Genomic DNA, 17,761 nt, shown 5'->3' with positions numbered 1-17,761 from the left:
TGCGTATCAAGCCTATAAATTGGCGCACATCAGTCCAGAAGCATGGCAAGCCTACAGCGCAAACGGGAGCACAATTCAGGAAAGAGAACCCTTGGACAGGTGGATTTCGGTTATCTGCAACAGTCCTTACTGTGGAACAGGAAGCAACACTGAGAATACCAGGCCTAACAGAGACTGAAGGGATATCTGGAGGAGTAGATCTACATTATATTGCCAAAAGTATTCGCTCGTCTGCCTTCACACGCATGTGAACTTGAGTGACTCCCATTCTTAATCCATAGGGTCTAATATAATGTCGGCCCACACTTTGCAGCTATAACAGCTTCAACTCTTCTGGGAAGGCTTTCCACAAGGTTTAGGAGTGTGTTTATGGGAATTCCTCCAGAAGCGCATTTGTGAGGTCAGACACTGATGTTGGACGAGAAGGCCCGGCTCACAGTCTCCGCTCTGATTCATCCCAAAGGTGTTCTATCAGGTTCAGGTCAGGACTCTGTGCAGGCCAGTCAAGATCTTCCACACCAAACTCACTCATCCACGTCTTTATGGACCTTGTGCTTTGTGCATTGGTGCGCAGTCATGTTGGAACAGGAAGGGGCCATCCCCAATCTGTTCCTACAAAGTTGGGAGCATGAAATTGTCAAAAATCTCTTGGTATGCTGAAGCATTAAGAGTTCCTTTCACTGGAACTAAGGGGCCGAGCCCGACTCCTGAAAAACACCCCCACACCATAATCCCCCCTCCACCACACTTTACACTCGGCACATTATGACCAAGCAGCTTTCAATGAGTTTCAGCTAACCAATGGCATCTATTTCTGTTCTAGTTATACTGCCCTCTTTTAGATGTTCAACAAATGATAAATGATCTCATGTACTTCAATACAATTAAATTATTTTTTTCAAGTGAATTAAATGATTTAAACATTGAAATACAATGTTGCATATCTTAATAGTCAAAACTGAATACATGACCTGCATTATATATATATATATATATATACACCGATCAGGCATAACATTAAAACCACCTCCTTGTTTCTACACTCACTGTCCATTTTATCAGCTCCACTTACCATATAGAAGCACTTTGTAGTTCTACAATTACTGACTGTAGTCCATCTGTTTCTCTACACACCTTTTTAACCTGCTTTCACCCTGTTCTTCAATGGTCAGGACCCCCACCGGACCACCACAGAGCAGGTATTATTTAGGTGGTGGATCATTCTCAGCACTGCAGTGACACTGACATGGTGGTGGTGTGTTAGTGTGCGTTGTGCTGGTATGAGTGGATCAGAGTTTTTAAATACCGTGTCCACTCACTGTCCACTCTATTAGACACTCCTACCTAGTTGGTCCACCTTGTAGATGTAAAGTCAGAGACGATCGCTCATCTATTGCTGATGTTTGAGTCGGTCATCTTCTAGACCTTCATCAGTGGTCACAGGACGCTGCCCACAGGGTGCTGTTGGCTGGAAATTTTTTCTGGTGGACTATTTTCAGTACAGCAGTGACAGTGAGGTGTTTTAAAATTCCAGCAGCGCTGCTGTGTCTGATCCACTCATACCAGCACAACACACACTAACACACCACCATCATGTCAGTGTCACTGCAGTGCTGAGAATGATCCCTACACTGACCCCACTGAAATCTCCTGCTACTTCATAGAGTCTGTGATGTACAGAGTCTATACATGCAAACAACAAAGTGTTTGCTGTCGGAAAGCTTCAGTGTAACAGAGCACGTACACAGAGCACAACGGGACTCAAATTAAATATTCTTATTTTTTATTAGCTTGGAAGAGCAAATTAATACAAATAAAAGATTGAACCAGGAAAGAAAGACAAACAGAAATAAAGAACATCACAAAACAATCATGTAAGAAGTACATTTTCAACACTGAGTGAACGCTTTTATTCAATGCAGCTTACAAATGTGCTTACAATTATACAATGCAAGCAATTCAGGGTTAAGGGCCTTGCTCAGGGGCCCAACAGTGGCAACCTGGCAGTAGTGAAGCTTAAAGCAGCGATAGGTGTGTACCTGAAAGTGTTTTTATTTCACATATAATACACATTTATCATACATACATTCATTTGGTTGTTTATTTATTTAAAAAAATGTTTATTATTTGTATTTTGTTTGTTTGTTTATTAGTAAACTGTCTTGATTTTATATGTAATTGACAAACCAATCAGAAACGAGTACAGTTAGAGACGTTTATGTTTTTCTAAATGTTTTATTTAAATGTATTTTTTTGATTATTCTGTTTTATTCAGTGTTGTTTGTTCTATATTTTTGCTTACTATTTTAATGTATTTATTTATTATTATTTATTAATGGATTTTTGTCATATTAGATTTTTTTCTCCTTTTAGATTAATATTTACATTTTTTTTTATTTTTTATTATTTATTTAATTTTTATTGGATTTTTTTCATCATATCAGATTTTTTCTCCTTTCACTTTTTTTTCTTTATTTAATATTTTTTTCTTTATTTATTTATTGCTTGTTTTTATGTTTTGTTACAGCATTATTTTTTGTTAATGACTGTCTATAATAAATTAGTTGGTTATAGCAGAAAAGTTTAATTAAAATTAAACAAGGAAAAAAAATTTGTTTGATTTAATGTTCTTCTCAAATGTAATTGTAAATAATATTTCTTGTGTTGGTTTATTTATTTATTTATTTTTTTAATTATTGTTTGTTTGTTTTGAATCTGCTGATAAAATATAAAATTAACTATTTAAATGTTTATATTACAATTACAATTAAACTGACAACAATTTTCATTTCAGTTTTTGTTTCCTCCTGATATCGTTTTCAGATTTTTTCTCCTTTAACTTTTTTCTTTTTCTTTATTTCTTTATTTTCTTTATTTAATATTTTAAATTTTTATTTTTAATATTTATTTATTACATGTAACTATGTGTTTTGTTTCAGCATTTGTTTTTGTTTTTTTAATGACTTTAATTAATTTGTTATCTACAGCAGTGCAGTTGAAATAAAAATATATGCAGATAATTCTTTTCTTTTTGTTTCCTTTACTGGTTTTATTTTATTAAAATTGGAGTAACAATATTTCACTCTTGCTCAGTTCAATTCATATGTAAATGAAAAGAAGAACTGTGAAAGTCAGGGAGTCAAGGAAAGATCTGGAACATCAAGAGAAAATTAATAATAAATAAATAAAAATAAAACATTACAGCAAATGTAGAAGCTGAAAAAAAGAGACGATAGAGACGATGATCCAGAAACATCTCAAAATAAAAAACATTCAAGCTGGAGCTTTTGAGCTTTTGGTACCGGCTCTGAATGAAAATAAATTTTTCTTTTTTCTTTATTTAATATTTATTTATTGTTTTTATGTGTTTTGTTACAGCGTTTTTATTATTACTTACTATAATAAATTAATTGGTTAAAGCAGAGCAGGTGAATTCAAATATATAAATAACACATATAATCATTATTAAATAATTATTTTCCTTTTATTTAATTTATTGCTTTTTTTGTTTGTTTTTATTTCTGTTTTGTTAAAATTGAACATTGGAGTAAAACTATTTCACTCACTCTCAGTTCCAGAACTACTCGTGAGTAGAAGCGAAACTCATGAATCATAAAGCGATTCGTTTTATTGGATTACAGCAACACAAACGATCAAAAATCATCGATTACGACGCCGTGTTTTGGTTTCAGTGTTTCTGCACCTGTGTCTTTACTCATTATTATTAATTCCTCGTCAGTGATTGATTAATTGACTGTAGTTGGTAACACTCATGTCTCATTACAGTAAGTGGAACAGTGGTCTCTCTGCCAGGGTGGGGAAAAAACCCAAACTGTCATCTTCTGCTGAGAGGAAATGCGTCTGGGTGGTTAGATGTACTGTGTGATGCTGTCCACAGTCGAGCAAGCTTCACACTGCCGTGTACAGAGTTTATTTACATGGGTCACTTGACCGTGGACAGTGACGAGCGTTCCACAAGCTTGTATTTCATGGCAGAGCCGCTGAATGATGATCTGGATACATTTCTGGATCTGGAGCTCAGTGTAGAAGAAGAATAAAAGAATCAGAAGGAATTTATGACCCCCCTGGTTGCTCTGTGGTCTTTTTCTTGTCTGTTTTCGCCCCCTTTTTCGGTCCCTTCTTCTGCTTCTTTTTCCTTATTCGGATCACCTTCCGTCTGCGACCCTGAGGTTTGTCTGTGGTTTTGGTTTCTTTGTCTATTTTCTGCATGGCTCTTTTGGCCCATTTGGATTCGGGATCAGAGCAGAGGGATTGTTCGTTGTCGAGGTAAAAGCTGGAAAGAAAATTGGAATAGAATTAATGATAAAATTATAAAATTATGAAAGACATAAATGCTAACCACCACACACCACATATGCACACTTATGTGGACAATATATATTGAGGGGAAAACATCACACACACACCCCACACACACACACACACACATTCAGATTTGCCCAAAATAATAATATAAATATTTTTATCCCCAATATAATAATATAAAATGATAAATAAACATATTACACCCAGTAGCTTAGTGTAACATCAGGATCCATCAGTGTTCCCGTCAGTGATATGATGAATGTGTTAGAATGGCAGGAACCCCAGAGGGTAGATTTAGAAAACAAATCAGAGAGTCACATCAAGAGACCTAGAATAGAATAGAATAAAATAGAATAGAACAAAATAAAATAAATAGAATAGAACAGAATAAAATAGAATAGTATAGAATAGAGTAGAAAAGAATATAACAAAATACCGTAGAATAGAAATTAATAGAATAGAACAAAATAGAATAGTATAGAATAGAACAGTATAGAATAGTATAGAAAAGAATAGAACAGAACAGAATAGAAAAGAAAAGAATAGAATAAAAAAGAATAGAATAGAATAGAACAGAATAGAATTTCCACGGGCCGAAATGTAATCAAAAAGGTGAACTGTGAAAGTCAGGGAGTCAAGGAAAGATCTGGAACATCAAGAAAACTCTCAGATCTGCTGCATAAATAAATAAATAAAAATAAATAAATGAATAAATAAACAAATAAATATAAATAAATTACAGTTGAGAAGCTGAAAAAAGAGCTGGGATGATGATCCAAAACATCTCAAAATCTCCAAAGCTTTTGGAACGGCTCTGATTTAAACGTCATCAAAACTTTGCCAGGCAAAATGACGTTTTTGGACCGAAAAGAATTTGGCAAGAGTTGGAGCTCGCTAGGAAAAGTGGAAGAGTGTCCAGTCATGTCGTCTAATATATAATGAAACTGTTTAGTATTTACAAATATATTAAAAATAACTTGCTGAGATCGGGTTTACTTATTTATTCTTTGAAGATAAAAAAATATCTAATTTAACAAGGGGTGCCAAAACTTTTGGATGCAAATGTATATACAGTAGTACCAGAATTATATATATATAATTCATCGTAATAACACCAAACAACAGGACCGTAAATATTAACCCTAAATGTTGACATATTGACATAAATATTGAGTGATTTGATCTAAAACACCGGCGCACTTACACCACGGCGGTGACGGGACAGATTCCTCTCTCCTGCCTCCTGTAGCTCTTAACGTGTTTCAGCTGGACCTTCTCATCGGACAGCCTCATGCAGCACGTCTGCGGAGGTCCAAAACCTACCGGTACAAACACCAGGTTAAAGGTCTGACCCAGAATCCACGAACCACAAAATAACGAGAACTAAAGACGCCGAAACTTAAATCTATAAACTAGAACATAAAACCACGCGTTCTGTACTTCAGTAAATCTAGGCCACACCACCAGAAACTCACCAGCAGCGATGCTCGAGAAGCCTGCAGCGATGCAGAAGCAAACCAGGCTGAGATGCATCTTCTGTTCTCGACGTCTCCTGTTCCACAATGAAAATGCTCTTAGTTAATTCGTGGTATTTAATTTGGAGGGGCTGGTTGGGGAGGTGGGTCCTCCATTAGCCCACGACGTTCCATCAGCGAAATGATGAAAGGAAACCTACGCTTCAAGACTCGGAGGAAGTGGAAGCTAAGGTGGACAGAAACTGGGTCGCCAAGCCATTATGAGTTATTATTATTATCAGATTATGAGTATTGTGGCCTTCTGAGGACTTTTTTCCATGACTGAATGGAACGCAGCTCCTGGGTCCAGGGTATCTACAGAACGTTCTGGTAGGGCCTCCAAGTCCTCGTTAATGATTGATTGATTGATTGATTGACTTCTGATGATGTCTCTTGTCTTTATAATTATAGATCCTGAGCATGTTTCTCTGAAATGATCCTCAGCATGTTCCTCTGAGATGATCCTCAGATGAAATAAACTCCAGTGTCCCGCACAGTCCCACTGAACACTTTTGGAATGAACTGGAACACCAATGGTGTCTTCTTTTGACAGAATGGGTTACAAATTCCCACATGTATAGTTCAAATTCTTGTAAGGAGCCTTCTCAGAAGATCACATAGCGTTCACTCTGTTTTAATAGCATTTGTTTTTGGAATAGGATGTCCACATACTTTTGACCATATAGTATACCTTGCCATTTGTAGGACTAAATAAAACTAAAAGCTAAATTAAAAATACACTAATAAAACAAAGAGCTGCTTTGTCTTTTATAGGAACTAAATTAAAAACAAAACAAAGAGGAAATAATTAATTCCAAAAAAGTTGGGACAGGAGTGTAAGATTGAGAAGTTTCTGGAATAATGTTTTATTAATGATTAATTATTATTTAAAATATTTAAAATAATTATTAAAATCATACATTTATTTATTTATTCATTATCTGTCTGTTTTAGCACCGCTTTATACTGGTCAGGGTTGCGGTGGGTCTGATTTATTGGGCAAAAGGCAGGAAGCACCCAGGACAGGCGCCAGTCAATCACAGGACACACACACACACCTAGGACAATGTTTTTGGACTGTGGGAGAATACCCTGACAGACACGGGGAGAACATGCAAATTCCATACATGAAGGACGCCGGAAAGGACCTTTTTGCCGTGAGGCAACAGTGCTACCCACCACACCTCCTTTTATGAAATCATTCGAGCTTTATTTGTTTGATAAATTTGTTTTTCTCTTTATTTTATTTTATTTTTTTATGTTTTGTGCCACTTTTAAAGCTTTTAAACAGTTTCTGTCATTTTTTAAAATGTCATTTTTTATTTTTATTGCAATTTAAAAGAATATTTTAAAATATATTTTTCATATTTTTTATGTCTATGCCATGAATACAAACTCAATAATAAAAAGGTTTGTTATAGTGGTTTTATTAACATAAGATATATACATTTAAAAAGTACTTCAGAAAACACAAACACACATATAAACATACATATACGTATATACATATATATATATATATATACACACACATGAACATAAACACTCTCATTAAATAAACACACATTAAATAAAATAAATGATACACTTTTGACAAAGCCGGGTCTGTAAAAGAACTGGATTGATGAAGTGAATGAATTGGAACCAGGTCTGAACTAATACTGAAGGATCTCAAAAAATCTGATGGTCACTCATGGTCCTCCAAAACAAAAGTCCAGTCAAGAAAGATTTAAAATACAAGCGATGGAACTTACGGGTTTGTTTACATTTACATTTACAAGTACAGAAATGTTATTAACAGTGGAACAGCGGAGGGTACAAGGGTTCAGCTCAGATGTTTCGTTCCTCCTGTGCTTCTTATTGTCCTTATTGCTTCTTGCTTCTTTGTGGATGTACCGACTTATCCAAAAAAGCCACAGCTTTCCTGGCCCATGGTGAGAGTGGGTCCGAACAGATCGTGGGTCCCTTGGTGACGAATCTATGGAGAGAAGATAAATAATAAATCAGACAGTTCAGGCATTAAACGAGCTTGTTTAATATTTTACAACACAATGTTTTACCTCACTGCCCTCAGGGGGCATAACGGTGTGTCCTGCAGGGTGTAGCTCTGGAGTTCATGCAGCTTTATTCTGTAACTGCTGGTTCTCAGACAGCAGTCCACTGGAACAGCTTCAGTACCTACAGGAGAGAGGACACGTGGTCAGACAATCATCTGAACAACTGAACAAACAACCAACCAACCAGCCAAACAACCATGCGACTGACCAACCATCTGAACAACCAACCATCCGACTGAACAACCAACCATCCGACTGACCAACCAACCAACCAACTAAACAACCGACCAACTATTTGAACAACCAAACAACTGAGCAACCAAACCTTCTGACTGACCAACCAATCAAGCAACCAACTGACCGACCAACTGAACAACCAACCAAAACTGAACAACCAACCAATCGACCAACTATCTAACTGACCAACCAACTGAACAACCCACCACCCGACTGGCCAACCAACCAAATTAACAACCAACCAACTGAACAACCAAACAACCACCCAACCATCCAACCAATTCTTGTATTCTTTTCAGCTGAAATGCCTGTATTTCATAATTAGGAGGGATGTCCACATACTTTTGACCAGTAAAGTGAAGTTTGCAGAAAAAAAACCCACAAGGCTGGTTTGCTTTCTCAGTAACCAACCGACCAATCAACCAAAAGACCACCCAACTATTTAACCGACTAACTGACCAACCAGTCAAACAACCAGCCGACCGACCAACCGACCAACCAATGAATCCGTAACAGCTTGTGTACTTGTAGTACAATGAATAAAAAATCACTCATCAGTCTAAAAGTTCTGCACCAATCCCATCACCCACCTCGTCTTGTGGGCAGCAGAAGCACGGCAACCAAGCAGTGGAGAACCAGTGACATCTTCATCTTTAACCAGGTCGGGTTAGTTTCACTCGTGTGATCTTTACACAACACGCTGCGTATTTAAGTCCCACATGCAGCTTCTGGAACAAACCCAGGGGCAAGAGTCCTCCCACCACCATCTACAGAGCAACACGGTTAAACCGCCACTGCAGCGTCACCCAAAGCCCTCCAGATTTTCTAGGTCATGGTGCTCTGTTCTCCTTTCCTAACCACAGTTTGGGGGGGGCACAGCTGGTAGAGTTGGGTGTGACCTAGGGTGCCTTGCCTTGCAATGGATCAGTGCTATGTCCAGGGTGGGTTCCATTCATTTCAGGTGTCCAAATACTTTTGACCATAGTGTATATTTGAGTTGTGCTCTCTCAGAGCTCTCAGTGAACTTTCCCTCGTATCATTCTGACTAAAATAAATCCTTTTTGTGGTTCTTAAAGGTAAACGACACTAAAAATTTAGAAACCAGTTTAGTTCTCAGCCGTATGTCAGTGAAACCACAGAGAGCCACTAAGTTCTGGATTTTAGCTTCTCAGTTTTGGGTTTTGAATTCTGGGTTCTGGGTTTTAAGCTCGGGGTTATGAGTTCTGGGCTCTTGGTTATTGGTTTTAAGTTCTGGGCTCTGGATTTTGTGTTCTTGTCTTTGGGCTCTGGATTCTGGGCTCTTTGTTATGGGTTTTGAGATCTGGGCTCTGGATTCTGGGCTTTGGATTCTGGGTTCTATTGTAGGTTCTGGATTCTGGGCTTTAGGCTCTGCATTCTGGACTCTAGGTTCAGGATTCTTGGTTATGGATTTTGGATTCTGGGCATTAGGCTCTGGATTCTGGGCTTTGGGCTCTGGATTCTGGGTTCTACTGTAGGTTCTGGATTCTGGGCTTTGGGCTCTGCGTTCTGGACTCTAGGCTCAGGATTCTTGGTTATGGATTTTGGATTCTGGGCTTTAGGCTCTGCATTCTGGACTCTAGGCTCAGGATTCTAAGCTTTGGATTCTGTGCTCTGGGTTCTAGGGTCTGGGTTTTGGACTTTGCATTCTGAGCTTTGGGTCTTGTGTTTTGGATTCTGGGCTCTGAGATCTGGGTTCTGAGCTTTGGGCTCTGGATTCTGGACTTTGTGTTCTGAGTTTTGGATTCTGGACTATGGGTTCTGGGCTCTGTGATATGAGTTCTGGGTTCTGGATTCTGGATTCTTAGCTCACAAGACATCAAAGTGCAGGTCTGAGCTTTACTTTAAATCTTTATAGGAAGTGTCTTATCTAAACTTATCTAAAGCTGTAAGCATATCATTTTCTTTATATGAATTTATGAATTCGATAATTGGAAAAAAACTACAGAGGTATTAAGAACCTAAAACTCAGAACTGCAGTAATCCGTGCACATGCTGCCCCCTAGTGTCAATACTCAGTACATACAGGTACATTTAATGGCCAAAAGTATGTGGACACTTTCTAATCACTGAGTTCAGGTTTTTCAGCAGACTCGGTGCTAACAAATAATAAAATTAATTCGAATAAATAAATAAATAAATAAATAAATAGCATGGTTCGGTACACCAAGCAAGTACATATGCATATAGTCACAACTTGAGTTAATGTGAGTAATTTATGTAATTGATGTACTATGGAAGCACTTCTGTAAGTCGTTCTGGATAAGAGCATCTGCTAAATGCCTAATGGCCAGCTGTAGCCTAATGGTTAAGGTACTGGACCAGTGATCAGAGGGTTGCTGGTTCAAGCCCCACCACTACCAGGTTGCTGTTGTTGAGCCCTTGAGCAACTTTGGATAATGGGGTCTGCTAAATGCAGAAAATGTAAATGTATGAAATGTAAAACATTATACATGACAAAAAATCTTTATAAAATTAAACAAAATGTAATTTGTGTGAAAAGGCATTTAATTACAACAATTATAATATTACAGTTATTAAGTTTATTTATTATGTACTGTCTTTTATTAATTTTATTAGCTGAACAATATTTATTTTCCTCTTTTATATTTAATTAATTCTTTATTTTCTGTTAGTTTTGTGTATTTGAATGTTCTCACATTTAATCACAAGTGGAAAACGTACTAAAATATTGTACTCAAGTAAAAGTACTATTACTTTAAAGAATTTTTACTTAAGTATGTGTAAAATTACTAAAGTAAAAAGTAACTCATTTAAAATGTACTCAGAGTAAACGTTACTTATTTACTTTTTTAACAGGAGAGGGGGGCGGGTGTCTCTCCTGTGTGATGCAAACAGAACAAGTGGATATAAATCTCACAATAGTTGTTTTTAATTCATATATAATTGTAAAAACATGTTGATACAACATTTAAAACATTTAGGGATGTGTAACGTGTCATTTTAGTACAGACCATCCCATAAAACTTTAACTGTATAAGCACTAAAGTTGGCATTAATTGTGGATTCTATAGACCAGCCTTCTTTTCATCACCAACAAATACCAAACAACATCATACTGCAAATCTCAGAACTCAAAACAAGTCAAGGTTACAAGTGTTGTGACTTTCACTAAATGACCCAAAGAAAACCTTCAAGATGTGAGACAAAACTTTGCCGTTCTTGGACATCAGACTATGTTGTCAAATAACGAAACATCAAACTCCAAACATGTTAAACTTTTGAAATCACCCTTCCCTCCCTCCTCTATACCTACTTTACAGCTCCTTTATTTTAGCACCAGTTTATTTTCAGTCCCAGAATTCACTGCAGCAGTTTCCCAGACGCGTTTTTTTAGCGTTTTTTTTTACTCAGTAACGGTTATTTAAAATGTAGTGAATTACAATTCTTAATACAAAACATACTTAAGTAAAAGTAAAATTACTGGTTGTAAAATCTACTTTAAAAAGTACAAGTAGGCCTCTTAGGTGGCGCAGCGGTAAAACAAGCTAGCGCACCAGAGTTGGGGTTTTGAATACATCGTATCGAATCTCAGCTCTGCCTTTCCGACTGGGCTGGGCGGCTGCATGAACCACGATTGGCTGTTGTTCAGGGTTAGAGGGTAAAAAAGTCGGATCATGGGTCCTCATAACTGGTGCAACTGCGGCCCCTGCTGGCTGACTGATGGCCCCTGCACAGTGCTGAGGAATAATGCTGATGGGGGTGTGGCCCTCCGTACACAGTCCCCGTCAGTGTATAAACTCGACTCGTGCAGGTGAAAAATGCAGTCTGTACTGACTGTACGTGCCGGAGGGGGCGCATGTCAGTTGAGAGGCGTCCTCAGTCAGCGGTGAAGGGTCGAATCAGTATAGAGGAGCAATCAGGGGAATTGGACACGACTAGACTGGGGGATAAAGAAGGTCGGGGAAAAAAAATAATAAATAAATAAAAAGTACAAGTACACAAAAAAACTACTTAATTACTTTAACGCGAGTAAATGTAATTTCATTACTTTCCACCTCTGCATTTAATAAAATATTTTCTTTATTAAGTTACATTTTATGTTGTAAGTTATGTTAATAAAATAATTTATCATGACAGATTGTTTAGAATAAATACTGAAATTAAAAAAATATGATTTCTACTCTCTACATGTTTCATTTCATTCCATTGATAATAAAATCAATGTCTGTAAATGTGATCTCAGTGATGTTTTGCGGTTGTTATAATAAAAATAAAATAATAAACACACTTTTAAACATGATTTATTTTATTTATTTAATACAGGAAACACTCAGTAAACTTGTTTGACATTTCTCAAATATAAGAAGAAAAGAAAAGCAGCCTGAATACATAAAAATATAAAAATAATAAAAGCAGTTATGATATTAAATGATATTAATGACCCCGCATGTCATTATTACTATAATAATCTGACCTTACAGAGCTTGCACGGTTATAAACGCATCTTTATTTTCTAATTAATTCATTAAATCATCACATTTTATTAATAGTAGCATGAATACCCATCAAAATATACCATATACTGCACAAATAGCACAAAGCTAACATTAGCAGGCTGGCTAACTGCTAATAAACGAGCTCACATGTCTAATGGTTGTATCAGAGTCTTGATTTACGGCCTTGTATTCTTAGAAATATATAAAAAATAAAATCAAATATAAATTTTTTTTAACTTTATGGATAGCAGGGATTGTTTGGGGGGATAGCGTTAGCTGATTTAGCATGCTAGCTGTGTGAATCCATAAATATTGGTACTAATGAACTAATTAGGTGTGTACAGTATTTACTTTGCCAATAAAAAATCAATAATTGGTGTTAAAGTTTCTACAGGAACACTATCACTATGTCATAATGTTGGGGGGGAAAGATCTGGTGTAATACAATGCTATTTCTAAAGTTTAAGGACTCCACTGAAACACGGTGAGAGCCGCTTTACAATGATTGAAACCTGGACCTGAGGTAAACCTACACAGAACTGGTTGGCCTGTCGAATATTCCCCAAGGGCTCAGCAACAACTCATAGTTGAATGAAGTAAATCTAAGTCTATTATTAATGCTAAAGATAACGCTAGTGGTTATTTTGTGCGTAGATTAAATGAAACGACGTTTAGCGACAGCGGCATTAGCTCGTGGGTCTCCAGCGTGCGGCGGCGAGGACGAAGCCTTCAGGCGCCGGTGCCGTTCTGCAGCGCGGGTTTGGCGACCTTGTTCTCCTTCTGCTCAGTCATCTTGCCGATTTTGCTTCTGCAAAGAGACAAACAACGTTGGCATCATTGTGGGCGGGAGCTACTTCCTGTTCCTGTTTACCGACTCGTCCTCACACGCTCATCAAAACAAGCGACGCTGTCAGAAGTTTACACACGCCTGCGACCTTACCTCAGACTGACTGAACAGAGCAAACGCTTCTTCATTTAGAACGGAAGTAAATAAATAAATACAGAGAGTAAATTCTCTGTGCCCGTATAACAGTTCTAGTTCGAATTTACCTAATTACACTACATGGAACAGTGGTCTCATGCCAAAGTCCTCAAGAAAATCCAAACATTAATGCTTGTCAATACAGGGGCATGTCCACGCCCCCCCCCCCCCCCCCCCCCAAAATATTCGGATAAGCTCAAATTACCCATAATTCTTAACATAACGAACGCACAAGGTTACGTTTTGGATGTTTGAAGAAGCTTATAAAGGAATTTTGGGGGACATGTTACCTCAGGTGCTTCAGTGCCCGCTTCACCCACTCATGCTGCCCGCTGGCACAAATCTTCCGGTTTTCTTCTGTAAGGAATCTGGAACAAAATGAACATGATTTATTCATCATGAGCTCAAAAGTACTTGGACACCAAGAGGATGTTGGTCATCCTATTCTAAAACCCGAGAGCAGTACGTTTTTGAGTGTTGATGACACACCCAAAGAACAATGTTGGGATGAAATGGAACTATGACTGTGACTTGCAAATTTTTCTTTGAACTGAATGGGCACAAATTCCCACAGACACACTCCAAAACCCATAACATAGTGAACATAACCCTTTCCCCAAGAGCATGATGGTCATCTCAATCCAAAACCAAGGGCAGTAACATGGAGCTGGCCCTTTGGGAACACCTTTGAGATGAAATGGAACTACGACTGTGACCTGCGCATTTTTCTTTAGACTGAATGGGCATGAATCCCCACAGACACACTCCAAAACCCATAACATAGTAGGAACACAACCCCCCCCCCCCCCCCCCCCCTTCCCGTAACAAAAGTATTTGGACACCAAGAGCGTGATGGTCATCTCATTCCAAAACCAAGGGCAGTAACATGGAGCTGGCCTTTGAGATAAAATGGAACTACGACTGTGACCTTCTTTGGACTGAATGGGCACAAATCCCCACAGACACACTCCAAAACCCATAACATAGCAGGAACCAACCCCCCATCTTTCCTGTAACAAAAGTATTTGGACACCAAGGGGATGTTGGTCATCTCACTCCAAAACCAAGGGCAGCAACATGGAGCTGGCTCTTTGGGAACACCTTTGAGATGAAATAACCCTACGACTGTGACCTGCGCATTTTTCTTTGGACTGAATGGGCACAAATCCCCACAGACACACTCCAAAACCCATAACATGGCAAACATAACTTCACCCTTCCTCTAGCAAAAGTATTTGGACACCAAGAGCATGATGGTCATCTCATTCCAAAACCAAGTGCAGTAATATGGAGTTGGCCTTTGAGATGAAATGGAACTACGACTGTGACCTTCTTTGGACTGAATGGGCACAAATCCCCACAGACACACTCCAAAACCCATAACATAGCAGACACAGCATAACCCTTCCCCGTAACAAAAGTATGTGGACACCAAGGGGATGTTGGTCATCTCACTCCAAAACCTAGGGACGTAACATGGAGCTGGACCTTTGGGAACACCTTTGAGATGAAATGGAACTACAACTGTGACCTGCAAATTTTTCTTTGGACTGAATGGGCACAAATCCCTACAGACACACTCCAAAACCCATAACAAAGCAAAAGTATTTGGACACCAAGAGCATGCTGGTCATCTCATTCCAAAACCAAGGGCAGTAACATGGAGCTGGCTCTTCCTTTGAAGTCCTAACACCCTTTACGTTTTGTTGTTTATGAGTTGGACTGCACACTTGGGATGAAATGGAACTACGACTGTGACCTCCAAATTTGTCCTTGGACTGATTGGGCACAAATCCCCACAGACACTCCAAAACATTGTGGGGAGCCACTGAATAGGGCGTCCACATACTTTTGGTAATGTACACGACCCTGTGGTGTAGTCCATGGTTTGGGACAGTTAGGTAACTGCGATGTGTGTGTTTGCCACTGCAGGTTCGTGTGTGTCGAGCGTACGTAACCACTCGGCATTGTGGGTAATGGCGTGGGGAGCGCTGTGGTTAGCTGACTCACATGACGGCGTCGATGCGGCACACCTCCTGGGCACTCTGCAGCGCGAAGCCTTTGATTTTGCCCACGGGTAGAGGTGTGCGGGTGTACCTCTTACAGCAGGAGTAGTTAATCGGCCCGTCTGAAAGAGCGAGCACGCACACACGCGCACACACACACACACACGCACGCACGCACGCACACACACACACACACACACACACACAGAAAGAATCAGGGTTATTTTTCTTTTATATAAAACATACCAAAGTTAACCTAAATAATCAGTAGCGCCTCACTGTCGCCTCACAGTGAGAAGGTCTTGGGTTCAATTCCCAGGTAAAGTGGTCTGGGTCCTTTCATGTGTGGAGGTTTTGCATGTTCTCCACGTGTCTGTGTGGAGATATTTTATTGTCCTAGGTGTTTGTGTATGTGGTTATGTGTATATGTGTATGTGTGTGTGTATGTGGTTATGTGTGTGTGTTTGTGTGTGTGTGTATGTGACTGTGTGTGTGTGTGTGTGTGTTTGTGAATGTGTGTGTGTGTATGTGTATACGTGTGTGTATGTGTGTATGTTTATGTATGTAGTTATGTGTGTGTTTGTGTGTATGTGTGTGTGTGTGTGTGTGTGTATGTGGGTGTTTGTGTGTATGTCGGTGTTTGTGTGTGTATGTTTATGTGTGCCCAATATATCAGACCCACCGCAACCCTGACCAGGAAAAAGTGGTGCTAAAACAATGAACAAATCAACATCAATAAATGAATAATAAATAAATAATTGCTTGAATAAGATGAGATAATTAATTAACTACAAATTAAAACGAAAATGTTACACACACAAATAATGAACTAATAATAATGAATTTGTTATTAATATATATATATATATGCATGTATAATTAAATAGGAAATATATAAGTACATGAATTAAATAGATGAATAAATAAAAGTAGCTCCTCATCATAAACAAAAAGTTAAATTATAATTCTAATCCAATCAAATGTTTGTGTTGGGTTATATAAAGAAATTATAAGTAAAACATTACAATATACAATATTACATTACATTACAATATATATATATATGAAAATATATGAATATATATAAATATAAAATGCACACACATATATTATAACACACACATGTATACATATATGTATATGTGTGTGTTTGTGTGTGTTATATATACAAAAAAAATATATAAAACACATTTATAGTTACATTTATATAAATATAAAACACACACATATATTATATAACACATGTACAGTATATACATATATATATATAAAACATATATAAACATATATATATATATATATATATATATATACACACACATATTATAACACATATGTACATATACACAGAATATATATATATATATATATATATATATATACGTGTGTGTTTTACATACACAAAAAATTGTAAGAAAAAGATTACAATATATATATTTAAATATGTGAAATAAAATTGTTCATATTACACACAGGATTTGTATCGTTTCTTTATATATATATATATATAAATATATATATATACACATATACGTATATATATATCTTTTTTTTAATTTTTATTATTATTATTATATATATTTTTTTTAAGTCTATAGGATCATCTACAAGTCTGTTATGTCCCAGCATGCACCTGTGTATCAGCGGACCACCTACAGAAGTGTAAAGCACTGTGTAAAAACTTACATGCGTCTGTCAGGGGAGCGAACGTGGACATTAGCCAGCATCCAGCGAAGATCAGCACTGCCAAACCCTTCAGTGCCATGATGGAAAGAATCCTGACTCCAAGCACACGGGCCGCTTTATATAGCGGTACAGCGGGGGGACCACACCCTCCACCACACCCACACTTCCACCCCAGTCTCAGTGTGGGTGTTGTGAGACGTAGGTGCGGTGACTGAAACGAGGACAAGTGCTTGACACGGGGCGAGCAGGAACATCAGGGTGTTTGAGATTTCAGAAATGAGCTGATTATGCAGAATGAACTGCAGATGAAGCCGCGTGTGTAAAATTTAATAATAATTTAGTGAGTGTGAGATGCGCTGCTGTCAGGAGTGAGACAAACCCTACTCCCAGGCTGCATCTGTTGGGTCCCTGAGCAAGGCCCTTAACTCTCCACTGCTTGATTGTAAGGCACTTTGGAGAACCATGGATAGAGCAT

General features: G+C 37.9%; 3 protein-coding genes across 3 annotated transcripts; all 3 read right to left on the bottom strand.

Moving 5' to 3' along the window:
- Positions 1-4,074: 4,074 nt before the first annotated feature.
- LOC134311224 (eotaxin-like) lies at positions 4,075-5,859 on the bottom strand. The gene is made up of 3 exons (XM_062992827.1): positions 5,802-5,859; positions 5,531-5,645; positions 4,075-4,294 (listed from the first exon to the last, which is right to left on the bottom strand). The coding sequence occupies exons 1-3, from the start codon at positions 5,857-5,859 to the stop codon at positions 4,075-4,077; spliced, it is 393 nt and encodes a 130-aa protein (XP_062848897.1).
- Positions 5,860-7,706: 1,847 nt separating this feature from the next.
- xcl32a.1 (chemokine (C motif) ligand 32a, duplicate 1) lies at positions 7,707-8,785 on the bottom strand. The gene is made up of 3 exons (XM_062992826.1): positions 8,725-8,785; positions 7,901-8,018; positions 7,707-7,818 (listed from the first exon to the last, which is right to left on the bottom strand). Exons 1-3 carry the CDS (start codon positions 8,783-8,785, stop codon positions 7,707-7,709), a joined length of 291 nt encoding a protein of 96 aa, XP_062848896.1.
- A 4,441-nt stretch (positions 8,786-13,226) lies between these two features.
- On the bottom strand, positions 13,227-17,365 carry ccl20l (C-C motif chemokine 20-like). Its single transcript, XM_062992907.1, has 4 exons — positions 17,287-17,365; positions 15,605-15,722; positions 13,885-13,962; positions 13,227-13,420 (listed from the first exon to the last, which is right to left on the bottom strand). Exons 1-4 carry the CDS (start codon positions 17,363-17,365, stop codon positions 13,342-13,344), a joined length of 354 nt encoding a protein of 117 aa, XP_062848977.1. The 3' UTR covers positions 13,227-13,341.
- Between the last annotated feature and the right edge of the window lie 396 nt (positions 17,366-17,761).

The sequence above is a fragment of the Trichomycterus rosablanca genome, chromosome 4 (genome assembly GCF_030014385.1).
Source record: "Trichomycterus rosablanca isolate fTriRos1 chromosome 4, fTriRos1.hap1, whole genome shotgun sequence".
NCBI classification, from domain to species: Eukaryota; Metazoa; Chordata; class Actinopteri; order Siluriformes; family Trichomycteridae; genus Trichomycterus; species Trichomycterus rosablanca.
Note: the sequence above shows the minus strand (reverse complement) of the source record. Positions and strands in the feature narration are given on the sequence as shown.